The 24,143-nt window shown below is 40.9% G+C and overlaps 1 protein-coding gene across 1 annotated transcript; it reads left to right on the top strand.

Annotated features, from left to right (window-relative positions):
• The first annotated feature begins 1,284 nt into the window (after nt 1-1,284).
• LOC110969361 (vesicle-associated membrane protein-associated protein B/C-like) lies at nt 1,285-23,238 on the top strand. The gene is made up of 6 exons (XM_022219429.2): nt 1,285-1,550; nt 9,168-9,320; nt 16,002-16,105; nt 17,656-17,736; nt 18,671-18,850; nt 20,649-23,238. The coding sequence occupies exons 1-6, from the start codon at nt 1,493-1,495 to the stop codon at nt 20,802-20,804; spliced, it is 732 nt and encodes a 243-aa protein (XP_022075121.1). The 5' UTR covers nt 1,285-1,492; the 3' UTR covers nt 20,805-23,238.
• The last annotated feature ends 905 nt before the right edge of the window (nt 23,239-24,143 follow it).

Genomic DNA, 24,143 nt, shown 5'->3' with positions numbered 1-24,143 from the left:
CACTGTGCTGCTTTTCTCTCCAGGAAATTATGAGCGCTTCATAATGTCTCGCCTTTCTGCTGCTGTTGTTGTAATGTTATTCTGACTTTGCAAAAAACAGTTAAATCAATAAAACCAGTCGCTACTAAGTAGAACATTTAGATGTTTTGGGGTGCAAGAGGCTTCTCTGTGTGCACACACTAGCTCAGAGAAACATTTAACAGGAATGGAGCCGTTATTACGCCATCAAGGAACACAGCGGAGTAATGTGACAAGTCAGCGTCGTTTTGTCTGTTAGCAAAATTACTCAAAAACAGACTAAAGAATTTGGATGAAATTTTCAGGTAAGGTCAGAAATGACACAAGGACCAAGTGATCAGATTTCTTAAAGATTTCTGTATCATAGCAGGACTGCATCACGGTGTCGCTGTTACTATGACAACAAGTGAACACTAGGTCAGCTGAGTGCTGACAATGACATGATAGCTATCCTGTTACAAATGCGCCACTGTGAACTTCTATACGTCGGAAATGAGACCAACTGAGCAGCCTTGGTGGAGTACTGTGCTCTCTGAGTGCGTTTTTTGTCATTTTTGTCATTTACACCAGTGTTTGTTCTGCTAAAATAACTCAAAATATTCACCATGAGAAGAATTATAGTGCACCTTTGTGTCGCATGGAAAGGCTATCAAGTTAAGTTTCGTCCCCTTTTTCAGCTTAGAAGTCTAGAATTCAAATTTGCATTGTTTTTCATGATGCCAAATAATACATTCTCCCCAAATAATATAGAATGTTCGTTAAATTGACTGTTAAGAAAAGCACTAAAGATGTACAGAAATGGCACCGAAATAAAGATGGCACATTGTTTTTGTTTTAGTGATGATGAAGTGTTAGTTGGTTAGTTGTAGCCTGAATACACAACTGCTCTAAAAACCTTCATATGTTCATCAAAAGTTGCAAGGATGTTGTCCTTTGACTTTAAGAAAAACATCTTGTGCAAATAAAATTTATTTATTATTATTATTATTATTATTATTATTATTATTATTATTATTATAAGCAATCCAGTAACTTTGTCCTGGTCTGCTCCTTCCTCCTCTGAGAATAACACGGTGGTTAAACTTAGACTCTGAACTCTCTGACCTGAACTAAAAACCTGCATGTTTCAGCCGCGTCCCCTCGCTGGATTCAGGTTACCTTTAAACTGAGGTGGTGGCCCCAGCAGCCCTGGGTGCACCCCGGCATCACCCATCCTCACCCTCCCTCCTCACCCTCCCTCCTCCTCCTATGCAGAGGCAGTGACGTCACCAGGCTGCCTCTCACTCCCTTCCTGCTGCATCACAACAGCCGTTAGTAGCTCGAGTAGCACTGGTGACCGGGGGGACGGGATATCCACCGCTAATTCATTGATAAAATACCTCTACTGACGTTGCAGCACTCAACAACATCCTAACACGGGGGTAACCGACAGGAACTGGTTGCAGTGCGATCACCCCGCTCCAGCTGTTGGGATATGGCCAGGCCGGAACAGGTTCTGCTCTTGGAGCCTCAACACGAACTGAAATTCCGAGGTAAGAGGGGAGGGCCCGACTGTGGACGGGAGGGGGAGCTGCCTCTGCCAGCAGTATGTGCTGGTTGGGGAGGGGGGCAGACCAGTGTTAAGGTAACTAAACTGGAGAGAGGGTGCGGTACATATTTTGGCAATATTGCCTTCGTAGGCACAAACGAAGGCTCCTCTGAAAGGACGGCAGGTCAACTGACAGCTCGGCAGCTAGCTAGCTGGCTAGTTAGCTAGCTGGATTAGCTTCCTACGGCTAAGCTAGCCAGGCCCTGTCACACTTTTTTTTGTCTGCGGCAGCTGCCACTAAAGCACTTCATACCTGCAACACATGCAGTACATATCCCCGTGGACACAGCAATCACAATACATATGTGACAGCATAACTGCCTTCTTTAATTGATAACCTTTCATTGCACATAAGCTGCAACATCCTTAGCAGGTCTAGCTAGCTAACATTAGCTCGCCCTCTGATTGGCTGACTCGCTCTGCTGGCCAGCCAGCTGTCATTTAATAACTTGACAGCTCACAGGACGGAATAACTGGAGAACCTCAGTTACCCAGTACGTTTTAGCTGCAAGTCATTAACATGCCCGCCATCCTTATCGTTTGGGCTTTACAGTCGGTAATTGACATCTTAGTGAAGCTCAGTATTTGGCTGCAAGATGTCACGTTGCTTTAGGCCCACATAATGTTACATAAACTTACATGGTATTGTTACATCTGTTATGTACTTATGCACTTAGGAATAAGAAGTTGACAGATAGTGTCCTGTTTTCAGAAGTATAATGGGTGTTCATACGTTGCCTCGAATCAGGAATTATGTCTGTAGATCAACCGTAGGTCTCCCAAATAAACTGTGACCAGTGTTGTTTTGTGTTTGAAGCTTAAAGAACCCCAAAATTAAACAGCAGCAGCAAAAAGGATGCTTTGTTTGTCACAGGAGCCCCTGAGTTTTATTGCAGTTGAATGAGCATCAGCCATCAGGTTTAGACCTCAGCAGCTCTCAATAAGCTGATTTGATTGATCACACTACAGATAAGATGACAAGTAGTTTATATGTTTGGCTGCTTAAAATACAACCTGTGTATCTAATGTTCAAATGTGCAGCTGTGGCATTTCCAGTGTTATTTTACTATAATTACACTGTAGTGGCACCTTCTCAGTCTTCTCAGATTCGAACTGTTGTTTAGCATGTTGGAGATAGTAATATAGGCTCCACTGCACAGTTCTTAATGATATGAGCAATAATATACCATGAGGTGTTTTGGTATTTGGAATTAATTGACAAAGCACACCTGAATCGGGCCCAATACTGTCTCCTCAGCTGTTATTTTCTCTTTTCCATTCTTACTGGGCACCTCAGAGTGTGTTATCACTCTTGCACAGTGGTCATTTTACAAAGGCAAAAAGAGAAATTGGGCTGAAGTAATAACTTTTTTTAAAGCTTGTCTGTCACTTTTAACCATTGGTAAGGTCTGTATAACCATTGAGAGTTAAAATGAGATAAGACCAGTGTTATTCTACTGAAAAAATGTTTTGTATTTTTATATTAAGATGATACTAAATCTTTTGCCTGGACAAAGAGATGGAAACTATAATTTTTTTTTAGTAAATACTGGATTGTTGGTTCTGTTTTTAGCCAGAGGTTAATATACTTTTGGTTTAGTTGTGACTATTTAGAGCACTATGATTGTGTATATGTGATTGACTCAAAATAAACAATGTTCATTGAAATCAAGCTACAGGTTTGCAAAGAGGACTAATCTGCATCACGCTTTGGCATTGTTAGTTTTTGCATTTTATGGGATTTGACAGTAAAAAAAACATATATATGTTGCCAGCTTCATCTTTTAACTGGCAGCTTACCATCAAGTAGAAGCACTGTTGCTATGGTTACCCGCAGTTGGCGCTGGTGACTGGGTGCATGTTTGAGATGTTGTATCACATGATTTCGATGGACCTGTACCAGCCAGCCAGGAATTAGTATATTACATTAGTATGCAGCAATGTGCATATGTTAAGGCCAGATAAAAGTTTAGATTCATCGTTGAACTTCGCACAAAGTTCAATAAACAGAAGAACCTATACCAGTCATCCTTTCACTTTGAAACGGCACTATTTCGTCTACATATATTTCTGATTGGTTTTTAAGGTATTTGGCAGTTAGATTTAACCATCCTGGATAGCTTCCTGCAGTTATTCTGTGAATTTAGGTTGTCTTAGTTGATTCTGTCTGTTTACATAAGCCCAGGCTGACTCCATGATGTTGAGATGAAGGCTGTGAGGGAGCCATACCGTCTGTTGCAGGACTCCTTGTTCTTGTTTCTGGAGATGGTGCTTTATGACTGGATGGATAAGACTCCAAACTCAAAGCCCATAAACCTGTCCACAGCACTGTATTTAGATCGTCTAACCAGATGTGTTGTTGCTTTGTTGTTAACCAGGCAGATGGAACTGTGTGTCTTTGTATACTAGACAATACCACAAATCACATGCCTATACTCAGACCCTAAGTAATATGTAGGCATGCCGTGTGAAACCTCAGGAAATAGATAGTAGGTCTGTTAGTAGAAACTTGGACTGGCCTCACACCATCTGTGAACCCAATACTCTTAAATGTAAGGCACTGGACTTTTTCATTCTTATTCATTTTTATCTTCATTAAGGCTTATATTAATAAATCTTTACCTACAACTCCCCACTCTTTATCCGTTATTGATAAAAATCCAGCATTGTAAGAAAACAGTTTCAAATCTCAGCTTCTTATAATAGTTTTTTTTTTGAGCTACTGTGGTTTTCATGAGTTGGACGCTATCCCGAGAAACTTTCAGGAAGTAGTAGATCAGGTGTACGGTAGTCGGTGGCGTGAGTCCTTTTCATTAAAGGCCTTTAGATGTCAAGCCAAGCTTGTGAGGGTCTGAATTTCCTCTCTGTCTTTGCTCAGCGGGGAAGGGAAGTGTCAGTTGCTCTAGATGTTTTCTGAGCTGATACTTTATCTTGAATCTGGTGTATGTGCTAATTCTGAAATAGCTCGGTGTTTTCACGCAGAGTGAGTGTGCTTCTCTCAAGCGCTCACTTTATCCTCGCTGTAATGGCTACAGTCGTCGGCTAATTTGTTGTTTTATTAGAAAGCTGTACACGATAAGAAGAATTACCCTGGCTTATCTGTGGGGTTTGTAACTGTAGAATGAGATCACAAGTTTAAAGGTTTGTTGGATGACTGGAATTTGCTCAGCCATTGCAGACTGTCTGCTGATATACTGACAGGTCTCTAACTATGATATGTATGATTCTAACACATTTCATGACAGCAAAGTGACAGAAAACATTGACTGCAAATACATGTGGACCTGCTTTACAGACAGGATAATTTATTTACGATATTAGTTTTTCATGGTTTTTAATGATACTGTAAAGTTATACATGAAGCTTGGGTTCCTTAAGCCTGACCTTAAAGTGTGCGGTATTGGCAAAGTATCCGCTAAGTTTGGGAAGTCATATATTCATTCGTCATCGCCCTTCGCTCGACTATGAATTAGCTCTGTTCTCACTAGAGGTACTGGAAAAACACACGAGTGACTAATGTTTGCCAGTTAGCTATCGTAGTACAGCTTCTTTCTGGTCAATAAAGCGATTGTTGCCAGAAATAACAGGAAAAAAGTAATGATATGTAACACAGTTGTTTTGTCAGGGGACGCTTCAGTTATACAGAGAATGATATTTGCTGCATTGGGGGTGCACAACCTACATCATGTGTAATGTGCTTATAATATCAAAAAGGACTCATTAGTCTCTGGGCTTTTTCCAGGGTCAGTGCATTAGCCAGATTACATTTATACATGTCATGCAAGAGCTCTAATTTTCAACAGATTTTACTTTTCTGTTAATGTCATTACCAGGCAAAGCGAAAAGAAAGCCTGATGTGAAAATTCTTTCACGTCATTTGTCATTTTGGGATGAATCAAAGCTTTAGGTGCTGCTTGCTCTTACAGTGAGTATTGAATGCGGGCAGTAGATGTGCTTAATGAGAGCCTGGTGCCTCTGGATCTCAGAATTGCTGACAACTCTTATGTATGCAGCGATTAAAATAAGTCTGGTGTTGTGCTAATAGACATCCATCACCCAGACTGGAGAAGACTACTGAGCCAATCAGCTCTTAGCAGACTGGGCTGGGGTTAAGATGCTCTGTGCTTTAGCCAAAGAAGCAGCTTCAAAATTTCCTGTAAATTTCAAAATGAATGGATGAACTTGAATGTTAAATCTGTGTATTTCTCTTGCAGACATGATAAACATGCCCTCCTTCAAGTAAAAACGATCACTCACAATATCAGTCACTGCTTATTGGTTAGGACAAAACAACACTTCCTCCTTAGAAGAAAATTGCAAACAGGGTTAGAGTGTGAGACTTAATATGACTGAAATGTAAGCGTAGGTCAGTCTTCTAATTAGGTTAAATTGAATCCGCCAGTTTGCAGTGACCACCAGTATTACAGGTCTGATTGATTTTCATCCGAACGACTATTACCCTAATAATCAGCTGTTCCTGCTTCTTTAGCCTTTTCTTTCATATTTACCAAAGGTTGTGCTTGCTCAACTGAATTGATGTATTTTGTAGAAGTGACCAAGATAAAGCGTTGCTCGCTCCCGTGGGTAACAAGAGTCTTCATGGTTAGTGGGCTTCATTAATGTTTACAAGTTCGCTAGCCAGCTAACTTATTTGCAAGTAATCCAAAGTAGTTTAAATCAACCCACTGGACTTGAAGAAAGTTCCTTTAAGACGTTTCACCTCTCATCCAAGAGGCTTCTTCAGTTCTGGTGGTGGTTGGTGTTGCCTCAGCTTTTAAACCTCTGTCAGGTGTGTCCAGGGCTATTATTCCAACGACCGATACCAAAACTCATCTGACTACTCAACGATGGTCGTTATGAGTATCGGTGGGGGTCGTTGAAATGCACAGATGTCACTGAGCCCTCGTGTGCTAATGGTGGTCTTTAGCATGAGTCTGCTGAGTAGTTCTTTTGGGAAGTTTTGGTCGTTGGAATAATAGCCCTGGACACACCTCACAGAGGTTTAAAAGCTGAGGCAACACCAACCACCACCAGAACTGAAGAAGCCTCTTGGATGAGAGGTGAAACGTCTTCAAGGAACTTTCTTAAAGTCCAGTGGATTGCTTTAAACTACTTTGGATAACCATGACCTGGATGAATGAGAACCTACACAGACAATTTATTTGCAAGTAGTTAGTCAGAATGTGAGCTATGAAGGAATTCAAAAAGTTGCAGTCAGGCTTGCAAACCCTCTTAAAGTTCTTGAGGGATTTGTGAGGGAGGTCTGTCACAGTGCTTAAGTCCTGGGCTCCATACCGTATATTGCCTAATATGTAGTTTCCATTTGATGTACTTGTCGAAGTTGAAGAAATCCTGCACTATAGAATACAGTAGTAAGGCTAAATGGGGTGGTTCCTTGTAGCTATGTGAGCTACCTGGTTATTCCCCCACCATTCCCCTCCTCCGTGCCCTCATTTATTTTTACTTCCTTAACCTCATAGCCTAGCCGCACTAGACAACCCACGGCAACAAATTTAATTCTCTGCCAGGGTGGGTCTAGTTACCCTCGGTAAGCCTCGAGGTTGGATGCTCCTAAAACTGGCCGACGAATCACCATGAAGTGTAGAGTCAGAAGGCGGGCATAACTAAGTGACGACAGAGGCGCGACGATTCTGACAGAAACAACCAGAAACAACCATAGAAACAAGGATAGACAAGAAGATGGCTGCGCACAATAAACAGTTATCTTTCGACTCTGAATAATCTTTCTGTTAACATGTCTTTAATATACTTGAGCTTCACCCATTGACTGTATAAATAAGGCTTCACCGAACTCCCGCATCCTCTGCTTTCCGGCGCTCTAGGAACTACGTCAGCCTATTCGTTGCGCTGATTGGTTGTATACCTACCCAATTGCTGCAGAGTGATTTGAAAGACAACCTTTTAGCCCGCCTCCCTGCCTGTCGAGAGTTCCTAGACCCTTGCGTCTTCAGACCTGGGTCTAGCGCGGCTAGGCTATTAACCTCAGACATTATTTAAGATCTCCTGCATAGTTCAAAACCAATATAAACTTACTGGAAGCTTTACAAAGAGGTTAAGACTGTATCAGACCTTAGAGTGTCAAAAGGACGAGCAGGAGTTCAGTTTGAAAGGATCATGTTGGAAATTAGCTTAAGATTAGTGACTGAACTTGCTCTATAAAAACAGTGACAGTCTATTACTCCAATCTGGATAAAAAATTCACTTAACCTTAGCTCACCTTTTAGATTTGCCATGGTGCTGTTTTATTGTGGCTTTTTTTTGTAATGGTTTTCTGCATTATCGACAAATCTGTTAAGCCTTATGCGGCCGGCTTTATGTGAGCCTCAGTGAGATGTGGCCTGCATCTGCAATGATAGCTGTAATTAGTTGAAACCAAACTGCATTAGCTCCTCTGCATTCGGCGGTGCGTTACTAGAAGCCTGTGATGTATAGATTTACACACGCGGTTCAGTCTCTAAGATTTCCTTCTTTTAAATTGGTATTGTAATTGGTTTTCTTAATCAAGATAATCGTGTAGACATCAGTTGTCAACATCAATCTCGGGAGTACTGTTGAAGGAAAGCCTTGTTGTGTTACTGAGCCCTATTAGTTCTTATTGTTTGATATAAAAACAGATTTGGGTTGTTTATCTTGAGGAAAGTTTCCAGTTAAACGTAGTAATTGCGTTAGTTGGCAGTAAAACCCTGTTAATTCAAATGTCAGGTCAAATAAGATCGGATTTATTGTAGTTGAAGTCACATCCAGTTTGATAGATCACGTATAATTGTGTTTGCATACATGTTACACATATTAATTGGCCTTACTCTGAAATTAGTAAGCAAGTTTGCTGTGATTTTCCTTGGTTTGAAAAAGGTCTGGTTTAGTGAAATCTTTGTGAAATATCTGGCAAGAAAAAGTGTGTTTCAGTAGTACTAGCGCTATGTGTTGCATCCTCTCGATCAAATGAATCCAGCTCGTCTTTATTCTGTGATGTGAAACGTATTTTCATTTTCCTTTTGCATAACAAGCTGCTGCCTCTGAAGCAGCTGTGATGGATTTACATTTTGATGTTCCTTATCAGTTGACTCATTAGCTTTGATTAATAAGTCACTTTCTCACTGTGTAGCTCATACACATTACAAGCTTGTTTGAGTTTGTATGCCAGTGCCAGTTTTATTCTCCATCAGTCTCGGTTCATGGCTCAATTTTTTCCAACCATTTGGCATTCAGACAGCCTAACTGAAGAATGGTATTTAGAAATGTATGTTTGTGGTGTGTGAGATCGTAACTCATTGCAGTGTCTTTGGCTAACGTCAAAATTAAAATATATCTTTTCCCAGTTTTAGTTGGTGTAACTGATTAAATGTGACTCGTGTAGTTTTCAGTTTAGCCGATTTGTATTTTTTTGCCTCAACAGCCTTTTATTATCCTTTATTTCAGCGTCTGTTTAAATAAAGGTTGCTTCATATAGAGGTCAAATAAAGAACAGAAAATGTTTTTCAGGTTTTAGGCAGTGAAAACCAGAGTTATTAAGCGTTCACTGTGTTTGCCGTCTTCTCAGGTCCATTCTCAGACGTGGTCACCACAAATCTCAAGCTCTCCAACCCTACAGACAGGAATGTGTGTTTTAAGGTGAAGACGACAGCACCGCGCCGGTACTGTGTGCGGCCAAACAGTGGAATCATTGATGCAGGCACCTCAATCAACGTCTCAGGTAAGGCTCGAACAAGTGGAGCTGAGTTAGGGCCTTTAAAGATGCCTGCAAGTTGCTCTATCTGCTCGCTTAGAAAATTAATTTGAGATTTTAAATCACTTAACTGACACGTCTTTTATTGCATTAGATACCAATATATGATGGTTGCAGCTTCTCCAGGAAAGTTTTTTCTGTTTAATTCCAGTTTTATAATGTTAAAGAGAGCAACTTGAGGGTTTATTTTTTGTTGTGACGTTATAGAATATATAGACAATAAATAAATTAATTAATCATTAGTTGCAAGAGTCATCACAGCAGTGGCTTGTGAGTCAGTTTTTTATTTGTGTCTTGATAAAAAAAAAAAAGCACATGCGGTCATGACTCAGTGCATGTAAGGAAGGCACATTATCCCGATGTTATCCCTATAAAGGGGTTTCATCTTTTTCCATGAACACACAACTCTTCTCCCATTACAAAGTATTTCCGCGTACGCATGGCAAAGGCAGCACTGGTAGGCCTCATTCCCAGTTGAGCAGTTTAAGGGAGACAGGTACAGGCTAATGTTTCCACACTATGCCACCTCTGCCATTTACAGCCTCAGAATCATTTTACAGCCTCCCCTATCTGGTGTCAGCATCTGCAAACCGTGTCACTGGTGCCTGCAGTCAGCAGTGGGCGACAAACCAACTGTGTCCACTCTGCCAGTTGCCATCGCTTTTCACCCTTATTTGGCTGTGAGGAGTCACAGATTTAGTCCAAAAGTGAGACTTCTTTTCTGAGAAAGTTGTCATAATGCAGAATGTATAGGCACACTCTGTAGCCACTTTCTTTTCTACCTGTCTTCAGGGAGTACTCAAGCTTTCATAGTAATATCAAAGCAGTGTTCCTAAAAGATAACAGTAAGGTGTGGGTTGCTGCTGTAAATATACCTTGTTAAATTAAACAGGAGATCTCACCTGTGCATGTGAGTTGTTAGGAAATGTTGTCTTTAGTATGTGGGTATGAAGAGTACTAGCTGGTATTCCCAAGAATCTCCTGTAACCCTTACATCTTCATCATTTGGTGCACTCCAGACCCCAGTAGCACAGTCCTGGCATGCATAGTTTCATTTTACCCCTTGATGCCTGAATTTATTCACAATTAAATAAAAAAACATTTGTTTGTGTGTACTTGCCTTGCAACTGATGCTAAAATAAGTGGAGATTGTTAATTTATCTATTACACATAGATACATAGCTATATGATGATAGTAACAGATATATAATAATTAGGTCCCACTCTGACTGGTCCTACCAGAAACCAGTGCCTGTAAAAGGTTCCTAGGTACGTATTGAATATGCAGAAACCGGCACTGGGGGAATGGATACGCTATCTCAGCTGCAGTCTGAATGAAAGTGGTATGATGTGAATTCACGAGGGGTTAAATTCATCAAGGGGTTAAATTTGGCACGTGAAACCCCACTTACTGATTATGACATCATAGTTACTGTAAATATATACTGTAAATAATTCAGACTACTAACGACATATTTGACATGGCTTGCTATAACTGAGTACTAATATAACGGAAGTGTACATTTCTGTTGCACTCTTAAGACTCTGTCAGAAGACGAAATTAAAGTTAGCGACGTTAACTCTACGACCTGTTCGATTATCAGCTGGTAGATTCATTGTCACAGACCCAGATCCCTTCAAAGAGATCTAATGTACCAATATGACTGAAAGCACCATTGAGGCTGTGTAGGGTATTACAGTACAACCCTGTGGCGTTTTTGAACACAAGTAGCGCTGTGGAAAACTTTTTTAAGAGAACAAGAACAAGCATGCATGCTAATTTTACACTATTCATCCTTAGATGGTAGTAATACACCAAGAAACACATCCATGCAGCAGCGATATCAGCGGTGAAGAATGTAGCAAGCAAACTAACTCACCCAGCACAGGTTTCAGCACCTTCAAAAACCAGCTTTATACATTTTCTGTTTGTTAGACTTCAAGGATGCATACACTGTATTTTGTTTATTACTAAAGGTAAGCCCCAGTTTTTGTTTCTAGTCTTAAAAGCTGCTTCTCTGAGCACACCAGACTGTTTTAGTAGTGGAATGATGTATAGTGATTGGTGGTTAGCACTGTCGCCTCACAGCTAGAAGATCCCCGGTTTGGACCTGGGATATTTCTGTGTGGCGTTTGCATGTTCTCCCTGTGCATGTGTCTGCTCTCACCGGGTTCTCCAGCTTCCTCCCACAGTCCAAAAAACATGCTGAGGTGGATTGGTGATTCCAGATTGTCCGTAGGTGTGAATTTGAGTGTGCTTGTTTGTCTCTCAGTGTAGCCCGGCCTTCACCCTAAACCAGCTGGGATAGACCCCAGCCCCTTTCCACCCTAATGAGGATTAAGCGATGTATAGATGATGGATGGATGGGTGGAAGATGTTAGCGTCTTGGTTGTGGTACCAACATTACTAATTGAAACTGTTCTTGTGCAAAGACATTCTGAAGGAATGAATAATCTTTCTCAGAATAATATGACAATATCTATATTAAGGTGTGCAGGTAAAAAGATAGTGTTTTGCCTGCATCATCAATCTATAATCTCTGTCTAAGAAGATTGTATAGGATTTGTTAGTTGTTGCAGCTGGGGTGTGTCATATTTCTAACCTGTAATTTCTTACAAAGCAGCACAAAAAGCTGCACAGACATCCACTGGCACTGGGGCGAGGGAGAACACTACGCCACTGGATACCTGCAAACCCATGAAGTGTCATTTGCTGGCTTAGCAGAGAATGCAGACCGTGCGTTTGAAGCTCAACTCTGCTGTAACTGTATATGTTGAATGTAGCCGTGACCACAGGAATGGTGCTGAGCTTGATTGGTGTTAAGCAGCAGCAGCATCCAGTGGAAAAATATGTGGCATGAATGTTCCAAAAATCCCTGTGTCCACAAATATTGAGCGTATTGTGGGAATATGTCAGGAGCTCGTCTGACATGCTCTGGACATGTTCCCATAGCAGAGAAGGTAGAGAGCAAAACACCTTTCCACAATAGAACATTACAGTTTTATTGTTGCAGCTATCTCAATTGGCCTCATCACTTTGCCGCTTCACTCATTTTCTGCACGTCTATGGAATGAATGCAAAAAAAACCCCAACAGATTCTCTTATCTTAACTGACATCTGAGTCCATATTCATAAAACATTTCTGCTTAAAAGCTAAACATGGCTTTGAGGGTGTGTGGCCCTGAGGGATTTTTTCAAATATTCACAAGCCATGTTAGCTCTTTTGCTCACCAGTTAGGTTCTTACAACAAAACTTCATCTCTTAGTGGTAGCAAATTCCTTCACATGTGGTGGATTGAAGTGCTGTCGACTTATGTGTCTTTTCTCGCCCAGACGAAGGCCTGGTGGCATATATCAGTACTTTTTCCTTTTGAATATTAAACAAGTGAGACACAGGAGAGCACAATCAGGAGCGTGAGAGCTTGCTGCCCTGAGAAGTCTGAATATGAATGCATTTTATGAGTTTGCCTTTACAATCCAGGTGAGTTCTCCCTCCAGGCTTGTGTCTCCACATCTCTGCTTGACTTTGCTCTCATTCTTACTCCCACGCCGCATTGTCTCAGTAGGTTTGCTGAACTTTGACCAGGTTTTTGTGTTGGGTAACACAAAACAAAGTGGCCAGGGAGCACCTTGTTACACGTCAGGCTTTTCTGAAGTGGTGTGGCAGGGTTGCTGCTATAGATGGGGTGAAGCAGTGAGCCTTGTGCTATGGCATAATGTATTATATCTTGTTTCAGGTCGCATTGTGTCTCATCTTTTTCAGAGTATATTGAGCAGTGCAGTGCTGTTGTTGTTAAAGTGAGGTGTTGCTGTGTGTTCCGGCACCAAATTACCTTCTTTGTTTTTGTTTTATTGTCAAACACAGGTTTTGTTTTCTGCAATATGCTGCAGAGAATTCCCTTGAAGTGGGTCAGCAAGAAGCAAGGAAGTGTAAAGTTTGATGCTTTCACTGAAACTGGCACGCATGGTTTCTTTATTTATAACATTTCCAATCATGCCACAGTGGCTTGGGCATTGACAGACACAAAATGTAGATGGTTTTGATAGTTGATGTGATTATTTGCTGCTTTTTAAAAGTAATTGTAACTGGAACATATTTGGATTTTACTGTTGTCATTTGATAAAACGAGACATTTGTAAACATCCCCTTGGCCTCTAGGAAATGGTTATGGGCAGTTATGATGATTTCCTGAAATTTTATGGACCAAACAGAAAATTTATTATTAGCAGATGAATCCTCACATCTTCTGCAGGGCCTGTAGTAGTCGTTTTTGTACAGGCGCCATGGGTCGACCTCTGTAAGCACTTCAACGTACAGTAGTTAGTGGTAATTCTGTTGTGAGCATCTTTTCTCATGGGACACAATTAATCAGTGACAGGAAAGGAAAGTTTCTTTACCTCCCTCCCTCACCCCTCTAATAGCTCCATTCATCATCAACAAGAAGGCTGGCGATTACCCTCCTACTTGACCGTGTTGACTACAGTCAGCCTCTGTGAGCTTTATAAATGATGGCCCAGTGTGAACTAAGAATACTAAACCTGTGCCATTAGCAGTAAAAGCTCTTTGTAAAGGTGTGCTCAGAGGCTGGAGATCAAAGACGATTTCAATCACTTTTCCACCAGTGGTGGCTATGTTTTCCTTCTTAAGCTTTTGCTCACTTTCTTTCGGTGTTGCTCAAAGTACTTACATGTTTTCCTGCCTCCGTTCTTTAGTATTGTCCCCTTGGACTCAATGTAGATGGCCACGCAAATTGGGTCTGACGGAAACAGGACGTTCTCAATCTGTTTGTGCCGTCTGTTTCTGATTTGCAATATTGAACTACCCTGATTGCTGTAATGGTGCACTACATGAGGTTTTCCACTCTAGGGAGAATTGGCATGTGCCATATATGAAATCCATCGTGATAGCTTCACTGGCTTTGAAATCGGCACATTTGTTTCCAGTCGAAGTCACAGAGTCATGCAAGCATTGTGGACATAGTTGGTGCTGATTTCAGAATGTGTGTTTCAGTTACATCCTGATTTAAAACCTGAAGTCACAGCAGGAAATGATCAGCCATCAATAACTTTATTCATCCTTTCTTCACTTCCAGACCCCTGCGCTGACATAAGAAAGTGATCACTGTAAATCATTGTTACAGCTCTAAAATACCTTCTCAGCCACTGGAATAACATCAAATAATGCACCACTGACTGAGAGGACTGATGTGGTGATGGATTAAAGTAGTATTCCAACTCCACACCTGCTTTTTGTTAGCCCGATATGTGATGTTAAAGAAAAAAGACTGAGCTAGAAGCTGTTAAAAAGATTACCCCCTGGGGTATTTGTACATCCGTCAGTGTTTCGCCGTCATGGTAACGCGTACATGGAAATTCATCTGAACCTCTTTTTCCGAACAGCGGGGGCAACCCCATAGCCTTGAAGACATGAAGGCCCAAGATTACAGTCTAACAGATACATTGGTATTTGATACTCGCTCATTTTGCTTCAATCTGAGGAGTGAACAGACGAGCGGTGGAAAAGAAAGTGATGGAAACTTGCTACCAAAGACAAAACAAGCTCCTAATCATAATGTTTATATTTGGAACACCATATCTTTTATTGCTGAGTTTCACCCACTAATCACGTTGCATTCCTACCTGTCTGCCACAATTTCATCAGATGAAACTAACAAGATATTTTCCAGACTCCCCTGAGGATGGGAAGAGAAGATGAAGTTCGAAAAATTCGGAAACAAATCTGAGGGTGTCATATCAAAACAAAGACATCATAATTACGCTGTTCCCCCACTGTTGCTGGGTGCAGTTTCTGCATGTGCATGTGTCATTTTATTTTTGACTGTTGACTAAAGGCAAATATGTATTTGGTTACAATGTGTGATGTCTGTGTGTTATAATCACTACTGTCTGCATGGAAGCTGTATCATACATGACTTCACAACAGCTCTGCATTGTTTTACTTCTTTTTCACTTTTCCTAAATTTGCAATCCTAATTAGAGGACAAATATGTAGAGAATCTACTAATCATAGCAAAATGTTGAATCTTATAAGCAGCTGAATTCCTAATTGTCTAATTTAGCAACTTGCGCCACAATTTCAGTACCACTGAATTTACAGCTTTGTACTATTTAACACTGAACACTATTCCTGTTTTCCTGAGAGTTAAACATGTTCCAATGCACACTCAACAGCTGCATTGAGGTTGCTCCAGTTGTTCAAGAAAAAAAAGTAGCAGTTATATTTCCTGAATGGTTGCATTTCACATTTAGGTCTTCTAAGATCCAGATTATTACATTCTTTCTTTATTTCCATAAGTGTTGTGTGTGAATTTTCCGAAAAAAAGTAAGCAAAGAGAACATTCAGGGGAAAAAAAAATACTTATGGAACAATAGCAGTTTTCTTCTTTCCTGTCCCATTAACTTTCTTCTCATATTTACCACGTGAGCCCTCAGAGGACCTCAGAACCAGTCACAAGTCATTTTAACAATCCTACAGAGCCTTGTAGCTTAGCTGCACTTTTACGGCCCTCTAAAAATTATTGAGACCAAAGAAAAAAAGTAGGTTAAGAGAAAATGTTCTACCTTCAGTGAGCAGGGGTAAATGTTTTCCTTCCTGTGCTGACAATGACTGTCATGTTGTGTTTCAGTCATGCTGCAGCCTTTTGACTACGACCCCAATGAGAAGAGCAAACACAAGTTCATGGTCCAGTCCATGCTAGCACCTCCTGACATGACCGACATGGAGGGAGTGGTGAGTCTATATCGTCTTTCATCGCTGTCAGCGTGTGTTTATCTGTGTGCAGATGCTTAAAAGCAAGAACGCTTTGAACACACATGTATCGCAGTCAGTCACAGAGGCCCAGATTGAGATTAATTCCTTATTTACCAGGACAGGAAATAGCTGAAATGAATAAGGAAAGAGGCAGCTGATCTGCTTCTCTTAGTCTGGGTGAGAGCCTGTGTCTGACACACGGCAATAAAAACACACTGTGCACAGTTTAGTAGTAACAGTCTGTGTGGTCTGAGAGCCATCTTTGCGATCACTGGCCAACATATGTGCGGTAAATCTTTATTAATGTGTTGAAAAACATCTTGAGATTGTGATGTGATACTGTGGTAATGCATCAGAATAGTTAACCTGAGTGGCACTGTACTGAGGCCTGAACTCCAGCGGGTTATGGTGACAGTAACAGAGATTAGACTTGAAAGCAGATTTTTGAGGTGGGGCTGTAAGAGGAGCACAACACAGTGGTAAATTTTGGTCCATTGTTGTTTCACATGCGACGTGGAGCCAAAGAACAACGGACAGAGTAGATCTCTCTGACAATAGACTAGCTGTGAGAAAGGAATAAAAGTGCAAGTTGACTAAGGGCACGGTTGGTAATTAATACCATAACCTGATGGAGTACTACAAAAACTAGAACAGGAAAAGGCAGAACTCACAGACAGTTGGCCGTGTGTCTAATTCCAGGAACAGTTTACATGCATGTGGAATGAGATTTAAACTGGTAAACTGTGGATTACGAGAGAGTTTAGGGAATTTCCATTAGCCTTTGCCTCCCATTTTGAAGCTTGACAAATGTACCGTGTTTAAACCACACAGAGAGTCTTTGGATAATAAACCAAACATGCATACATAATCTTATCTAAAATGTACCTTTCATTATTTCAAAATTCCATTGCAAACCTGCTTTAAGGAGGACATAGTGGCGTGGACATAAAGTGAATCAATCTTGTGATTCATGCATTATTATTTCATCCAAATTCATGCTTTTTGCAAACTATTAAAACAGGTACTAGAATTGGTAAATGAATGGTAGAGTATGTACAAATGAGATAGAAATGTCTTCATGTGGTGCTTTCATAGATAGGAAGCATATTGGTAATAAATTAATAAAGAAGACAAAACTGCTCTTCATTAACCTAATATTGTTTATTTAATCTTTCTTTAAAGTCTGTCCATTATAGCTTGTAAACAAAAGAGGAATTTACACAGATACTGTTTATCAAATTACCATGATTAATGTTTATGTAGCCACAGAAAATAGAATAGAATAAACAGGAAGGAATAAAAATACTTCAGTCTCACTAATTAAAAACAAAACACGGCTTTCTTTTTTTCTTTTACTGTAACTTAAATGTAGTCAGAAACTAACAGGATTCTTCCAGTCCATCTGCTGTTCTTGCTCTTCAAGCCATTTATTCGTACTTTCTTTGCCTTTATTAACACATTTGTTGTACAAGATGCTGCGATTAAAGTAATCGTGTGTTGCTGCTTTTTCCTTTTCCCTGTCTGTCCAGTGGAAGGAGGCTAAGCCAGAAGAGCTGATGGACTCCAAGCTGAGGTGTGTTTTTGAGATGCCAGTGGAGAACGAAAAAGCGGTGAGCATATGTACTTATCTACTTTAGACAAGAATTACGCATCTCGTATCATCTTTCCATTATTTCTAAATCTCACTAGTTGTCCTGAGGAGAGTGCTGCAGTGCTGCTGGTTTTTGCCAAACATAACAGAAGAATACATTTGATTGCTTCTTTCTCTACAGTATAACGTTTGTTTGCCTGTATTTACCTTCATAGTTGTCCCACTGAGGGGCTGCATTATTTATGGTGCGCTGGTGTTTATTGTTGTTTTTACAGCTCCCCTCTGCTCTGCTGTATGTGCCTTCTTCATTCTGTCTCTTTTTCTCACCCCTCATCTTTTCTACTCTTTTTTTTGCGCTCTCATATTGTCTCAGCTTCTTCCTCTCTTCATCACGTCTGTTAAAAGTTTTTCATTTTGCCGTTCCCTCTTTGTCAGCTTCTCCATCATGTCCCACTTTCCACCACCTCCACATCCCTCTTACTGCCTCAGCAACACCGCTTGGGATCAGCAGGCCTTCAGAAAGTCACTTTGTTCCGTCTCGCAGTCTGCAGAATATTGTTGTTGTTATTTCTTTTAGGGCTCTGATTCCTCACAGCTGTGCAGACATTATTTCATCACGATATGAGCTGAGTCTAGTGGCTTCATGAGGAGGGGAAACAGAACCATGGTAGTTGCTTTCAATTCATTAAGAGCTCCACGATACACTCTAGTTGGCACCGTGCTCCACAGAGTCAGACAGAGATAGCTCCATCCACTTACAAAAAAGCACCCCTGGGGGAGCTCACCCACAAACGCAAAGAGGAGGCTGCCTCTCCCGTGTGTGATTACAGTACGCAAGACCCAAATATAAGCACAAAGTTGTGCCTGTGTAAAAGCCAAGTTATTGGTCAGAATCGCAATGGAAACATTTTAGCAGCAGCATTCTAACGTGTCCCTCTGTAACCTACTTACAGCACGACATGGAGTCCAACAAGATGATCTCGTCCAGCTTGCTGAAGTCAGACTCCTCTGCGCTGCCCGGGAAGTCACTGAGCTCCACCCTCGATGACGGTGTGGTAAAGGAGATCATGGAGGAGTGTAAGCGACTGCAGATGGAGGCTCAGAGGCTACGGGAAGAAAACAAACAGATCAGAGTGAGTAGGGTGAGGCAAGGACCGGAGTCAACGCATTGTTTCTGCATTTCGTTTGGCTGTATTTCTAAGACATGAAAGGCACAGGTGTTTGCGTAGATAATAAAGGGTGCACAGAGTTTCCCCGGGGAAATCAGTCCAGCTCGTAAATACAAACCCTGACGCATCCTCGCTCGTTCTTTTATCAAGGCGGAATAATAGTTTAAACAGTCGCCTCACTTATGTATTCTGTGTAATAAGAGCTACAGTGTGTGTACATGAAAATACATAATGAAGTGCTTCTAAAATCAATTAATGACTTAAACAATTCAGCTATTACCGTCTACCAACCAGTAAATAATTGTTACAGGCTCGCTTCCTGTTAATCAGCTAATTGTTTCAGCTTTTCTGTGCGTTGTTCAGTCAAGTTTAACCCTCGTGTCGTCCTGCGGGTCAAATTAAAGTTTGAAAATGTGGAAAAAAATACATATTTTCACAGTGAAAACTTCCACATTTTCAACATTGTTGGGAAAATTTGTGGAAAAAAAAAGTTGAAAAAAAATGTTTCTTTAAGAAGATTCGGGGGGAAAAAATTCCAGAATGTTCTTAAAGAAAATATTACAACTTTTACTGATATATATGGAATCACTTTAGATATTTTTAGGATTTTTTTTTGCAAAGATTTTTATTCATTTTTGGAAAATATTGGCAATTTTTATTTTTCAAATAATTTTTTACATTTTTGTTTTCTTGCCAAAATTGCAGAATTAAAAAAAAAAAACTTTTAAGGGAAACTATTAAGGAATTTTCTTTCTGAAGGTTTTGCAAATTCTTATAAATTTGGGGAATTTATTTGGAATCTTTTTCAGACAAGAGAACGATATTTTTTGGTGCTGTAAATGAGGACAACAGGAGGGTTAAGGCTCCAAGTATTATTCGAGTGACTGAATCAAGAAAAAACGTCAAAATTAGCAGGTGACATCATTGAATCTACTTCTTGATTATTTTTCTACTTATGTTCACAATCAAATAAGCTAATTAAGTAGAAGCGTTGCGTCATACAAAGTGGTGTCCTCCACCCTTCTTCTTTTTCTTTTTTTAGGACAGCAACTCAGAATTGAGGTTTGCATTAAGTACAGATGCTAATATCTATAATCAGTGGCAGACCTCAGGATTCAAAGCTCCTGCGGCAATTTTATGAATCAATGAAGATGCCATCAGTCAAAACAATTAATAAAAAAAGGTTTAAAAATGGGTTTTGTAAAGGTTTGGTTAGAGATTAGTCACACACACACACACACACACACACACACACACACACACACACACACACACACACACACACACACACATATACGCCACAGATGGCCAAGAAAGAGTCGTCCTCTCCTCAGACACCACCTCCTCCCCTTTTAAGTTCTTGCCAGAGGCAGAACGACTGTTGGCTGCTCCTGCGGCTGAGATTAAACTAACAGAGAGCCCCCCCACCCGCTGCTGGGAAATGAAGTGTGCTAAAGCCTGGCGCCTTCTGCGTTCTTCTGGGGATTGGGTCAGATGAAGATTTAAGCAGATCCTATTTCTTTGAGCTAATAAATAAACACCCTCCTATCTCATTGACTGATTGACAAACTGGCCATCTGTTAACCCCTTGTCGTCTTCGTCTCTCGTTTGTCTCATTTCCGCATTCCTTTTTCTTCATTTCGTCCTCCCGCCGCTCCTTCCCCACACCTTCTTCCCACACACTTCCTTTCATCATTCCCCGTTTATATCTTTCACCCTCTTCACTCTCGCTTTTTTTTTCTTTGTCTCCCCCTCGTTTCAGGAGGATGATGGTCTGCGGATGAGGAAGAGCAACGTCATGTCATCTCAGCACGCCTCGGTCGGCATGAAGAAAGAGGAAGGGTTGAGCGCCCGCACGATGGCCCTCATCATGCTCTTCTTTGTGGTGGGCGTCATTGTGGGCAAGCTGGTGTTGTAGAGCGCAGCGCAGCGTGGTCGGCCGCAGCATGCTTTCCGGGGACGAAAACAAACACGGGATCTGGGATTTTGGATCAGAAATGCCATATCTGCTGGGTGGGGGGAGATTTGATTCAGTCTCATTTATGTAAAAAAAATTCCAAAGGTAATGTATGAGGAAAAAAAAGATGAAAAATCGACTCGTCATCCTATGAACAAACCTACTGTTACAGGTCTTGCCTCTACGTAATCATCACATAATCATTCTGGCCCTCTTCCCAAAGTTTCACGTATACAGATGACTGGTTCTGTGGGTGGGGGCGATGGAAACATGATTTAAACGCTAGTGATTCACACCAATGAGTTTTCTAACAGCGGCGAGGTAGTGTTGGCGCGACTGAGTCAGTTTGCAATTGTGCGAATGTCATTTTAGTGTATTGCTGTTTCTTTTTCTAAAACTACAGAGGCCAGAGCAAATGTATATGAGTAAGTAATCGCCCCACTGTACAGTATTTCCAGGTGTTCCGGCGAATCCCCTTTAAAGACGGGGTTTAGCAGAGAGACGATCCACACAGTCGGGGTTACACACAGGGCTATCACACGGTCTCCTTCAATCAGAGGCTTTGTAAAGTCGGCTTGCAGAACAACCTCGATCAGTGGGCGAAACGCTGTACCATAGGTGTTTCCTTTCTTTGTGCCCTCTTTATTTTCACTCGTCACTCACTGCTCACCGCGTCCCCGGCTGTCAGAGGGGGATGTTTGATTGCATGCGTTCACACAGAGTGTTGCATCTGGACTGTTGAATCTAATTTAATTGCTTTTATAATGGTGATAATATTATGTCATTTGGCTGTAGGTTTGCACAACTACTTTTCTGATTTTTTTTTTGGTTTTTCCTCTTTTGTGTTTTGTTGCATTTTTATGATTTGATTTTAAGTTTTTTTCTGTCGTTAGGGTTTGAAGCATTTAAGAATATTGCTGCTACCTGAAATGAGGATGAGATCAGTTGTGTAAATCCAGATGAAAGCCTTGCCTTGTGACCTGTTGGGGCAAGTTATTCTCAGGCCAAGAGGAAGGTATATATACATATGTGTATATATGAACATGAACACGCGCACATACACACTTAAGCATGCACACATTTAGTTAGAAACCTCAAATGGAAAGAAGGTGCATGCAGAGCGAACGGTTATGTTTCCCTGACATCAGCAACACTAAGTTCCTGTTACAGTGTCCTAACAAATGAGCTTTGGTCTTTTCCGGCTCTTTCTGTTTTCTTCATTTTCCTGCTGAGCCATACATTTGTTGACGTTCAGTTTTGTTTGGGGCAAATGTATGCTAGACATCAGCCCAGTGGTTGGAGCTGCCTGCACCAGTTCTCCACTGCTGGCGAGCTTTTGTCGTCTTTCTCACACCACTGCAGGCCTGTGTTCGGGGTTTTTTTTGTGTTTGGTAAGCATTTATCTGTTGCTCATTAATGTTGTATCCTCACTGCATTTGAAGTTGTGTTCATTTTTAATGCACTAAGGTTAAGAGTGTCTCTCCTTTGATCCTTCTGCGGCATACAGTTTGGGTTTTTTTTCTAAACATCAAATGGGGGAAAGGCACACGGCCTAACTACAGCCTTTGAGGGGACCACATGACATTGTACTGTTTCCAGAACCGTCAAAAATAAACAAAAAAACTATTCTGCGGTTGTTTCAATCTTCAGATTTGCATATTGAGGGATGAAAAGCAGCAGAGTGTCATTTTACTTTGCATTAATTGAGTGAAAACGAGCGGTTGGTTGTGTTTTATCCCACCGTGTCCACATGAAACGAGTAAACAGTGTGTTCCCCTTTGCGAAACTGAAAGAAAAATGACAAACATCCACCGTCTTTTCATGTTGAGTGGAGAGATTAAAGTGAAAGTGAGCGTGTGTTTCTACTGTATCTCTGAAGTTGTTGGGTTGAGGATGACTTGCTGCTGAGAGGGAGGGCAGAGCAGACCTGCGCTACAGCCCCATCTGGGCTTACCAGACCTGGGTCACATTGTACTTGCAGAAGATTGTTCTTGTTTAATGTATCCTGGTTGGAGTATCAGAACATTTTACACAAGGAAAATATTAATTTATGTCACTGAAAATGCAACTTTTCCCATTGCCCCCGATGCAGTAAAGCTCCACTGATTCGGTTCTCCAAGTAGGATTAATCAAACAAAAATGATGACGTGTAAAAGCTGATCGATCCAGGCCTGGTTGTAAAACACACTACACCGGCCTGTCCTGGAGTCTCTGACCATCACCGTGATCAATGTAAGCAGTCAAGAAACTGTTTTGTATGTATATAAATAAATAAATAAGTCTATCTGAGAAGAAGATTAATATTCCTAGTCAAGTAGTCTCTCTGGTGTATAAAAACAACCCAACCTGGTTGGACTATGTAGCATCTTAATAAATTAAATGAATAAACCCCCTACCTAAATGTGTGAAGTTATTTCCTGTTTTGCATACAGGCTGGAAGGCGCAGTCTGTCGTAGATTTGTGTCTTCTTTTACTCCGCCAAGGAACACCGTGGAGTTATGTGATGATCGGTGTACGTTTGTTTGTTTGTCACCAACATTACTCAAAAACAGAATAATGGATTTGGATTAAATTTTCAGGGAAGGTCAGAAATGACACAAGGACCACATGATTAGATTTTAGCAGTGATGCAGCTTAGTCTGGATTATTGAGAGGTAGCAGCGCGGCATCATTGTAACCATGACAACAAGTGAACACTACATCAGCTGCCTGCTGATGATCATACGATTGCAATCTTAAGTTGTTAAGACAAAAAATTGATGAAGCTAAACCAGATATTGTGGCTTTAATTTCACACATTTTTCTCACCTGGCAAAACCTGAAATTACCCACAATGCAACGTGACCTCCCACAGTCTGGTCAGAGATTTTGAGGCCGTCTTAATGAACAACGTAGCCTCGAACAGATGGAGAGCAGGTTACAGAGCTCTTATAATCTTGTTTCCCTCCTGCCCTCTGTGAATAAAAAGATGAAGTTACAGTCAAAAAGCCACTTTATGTTATCTTGAGCTGCACTGACTCATACTATTAGAAAAAAGTTAAACTTAAGTCTTTCTGTCACTTAATCACTCATGGAAAATGAATTCTGTTGAGAGGTTTTGGATGAACAGAGACTCTTAAGATCCTCGTGGTCCAATGCTGGATCCCATCCTGGTGCTCTTCACTTACATCCAGAAAGCCTTTCACGTATTCGAATTACATCTGAGAAATAGTTTCTTCAAAAGACATGAAGAACCCAGGCTGTTAAGCGTTTGTTTGATCAGACTGCAGTTCCCACATTGTCTGCTAGGGGCGCTCTGTC

Source organism: Acanthochromis polyacanthus, chromosome 5 (genome assembly GCF_021347895.1).
Source record: "Acanthochromis polyacanthus isolate Apoly-LR-REF ecotype Palm Island chromosome 5, KAUST_Apoly_ChrSc, whole genome shotgun sequence".
NCBI classification, from domain to species: Eukaryota; Metazoa; Chordata; class Actinopteri; family Pomacentridae; genus Acanthochromis; species Acanthochromis polyacanthus.
Note: the sequence above shows the minus strand (reverse complement) of the source record. Positions and strands in the feature narration are given on the sequence as shown.

What these genes read in the sequence shown, in the direction of transcription:
- LOC110969361 (XM_022219429.2), top strand. Translation starts at nt 1,493, where the DNA reads ATGGCCAGGCCGGAACAGGTTCTGCTCTTGGAGCCTCAACACGAACTG. An exon ending in TGACCGACATGGAGGGAGTG is followed by an intron (nt 16,106 to 17,655) that starts GTGAGTCTATAT and finishes CTGTCTGTCCAG; the next exon opens with TGGAAGGAGGCTAAGCCAGA. An exon ending in CAGTGGAGAACGAAAAAGCG is followed by an intron (nt 17,737 to 18,670) that starts GTGAGCATATGT and finishes ACCTACTTACAG; the next exon opens with CACGACATGGAGTCCAACAA.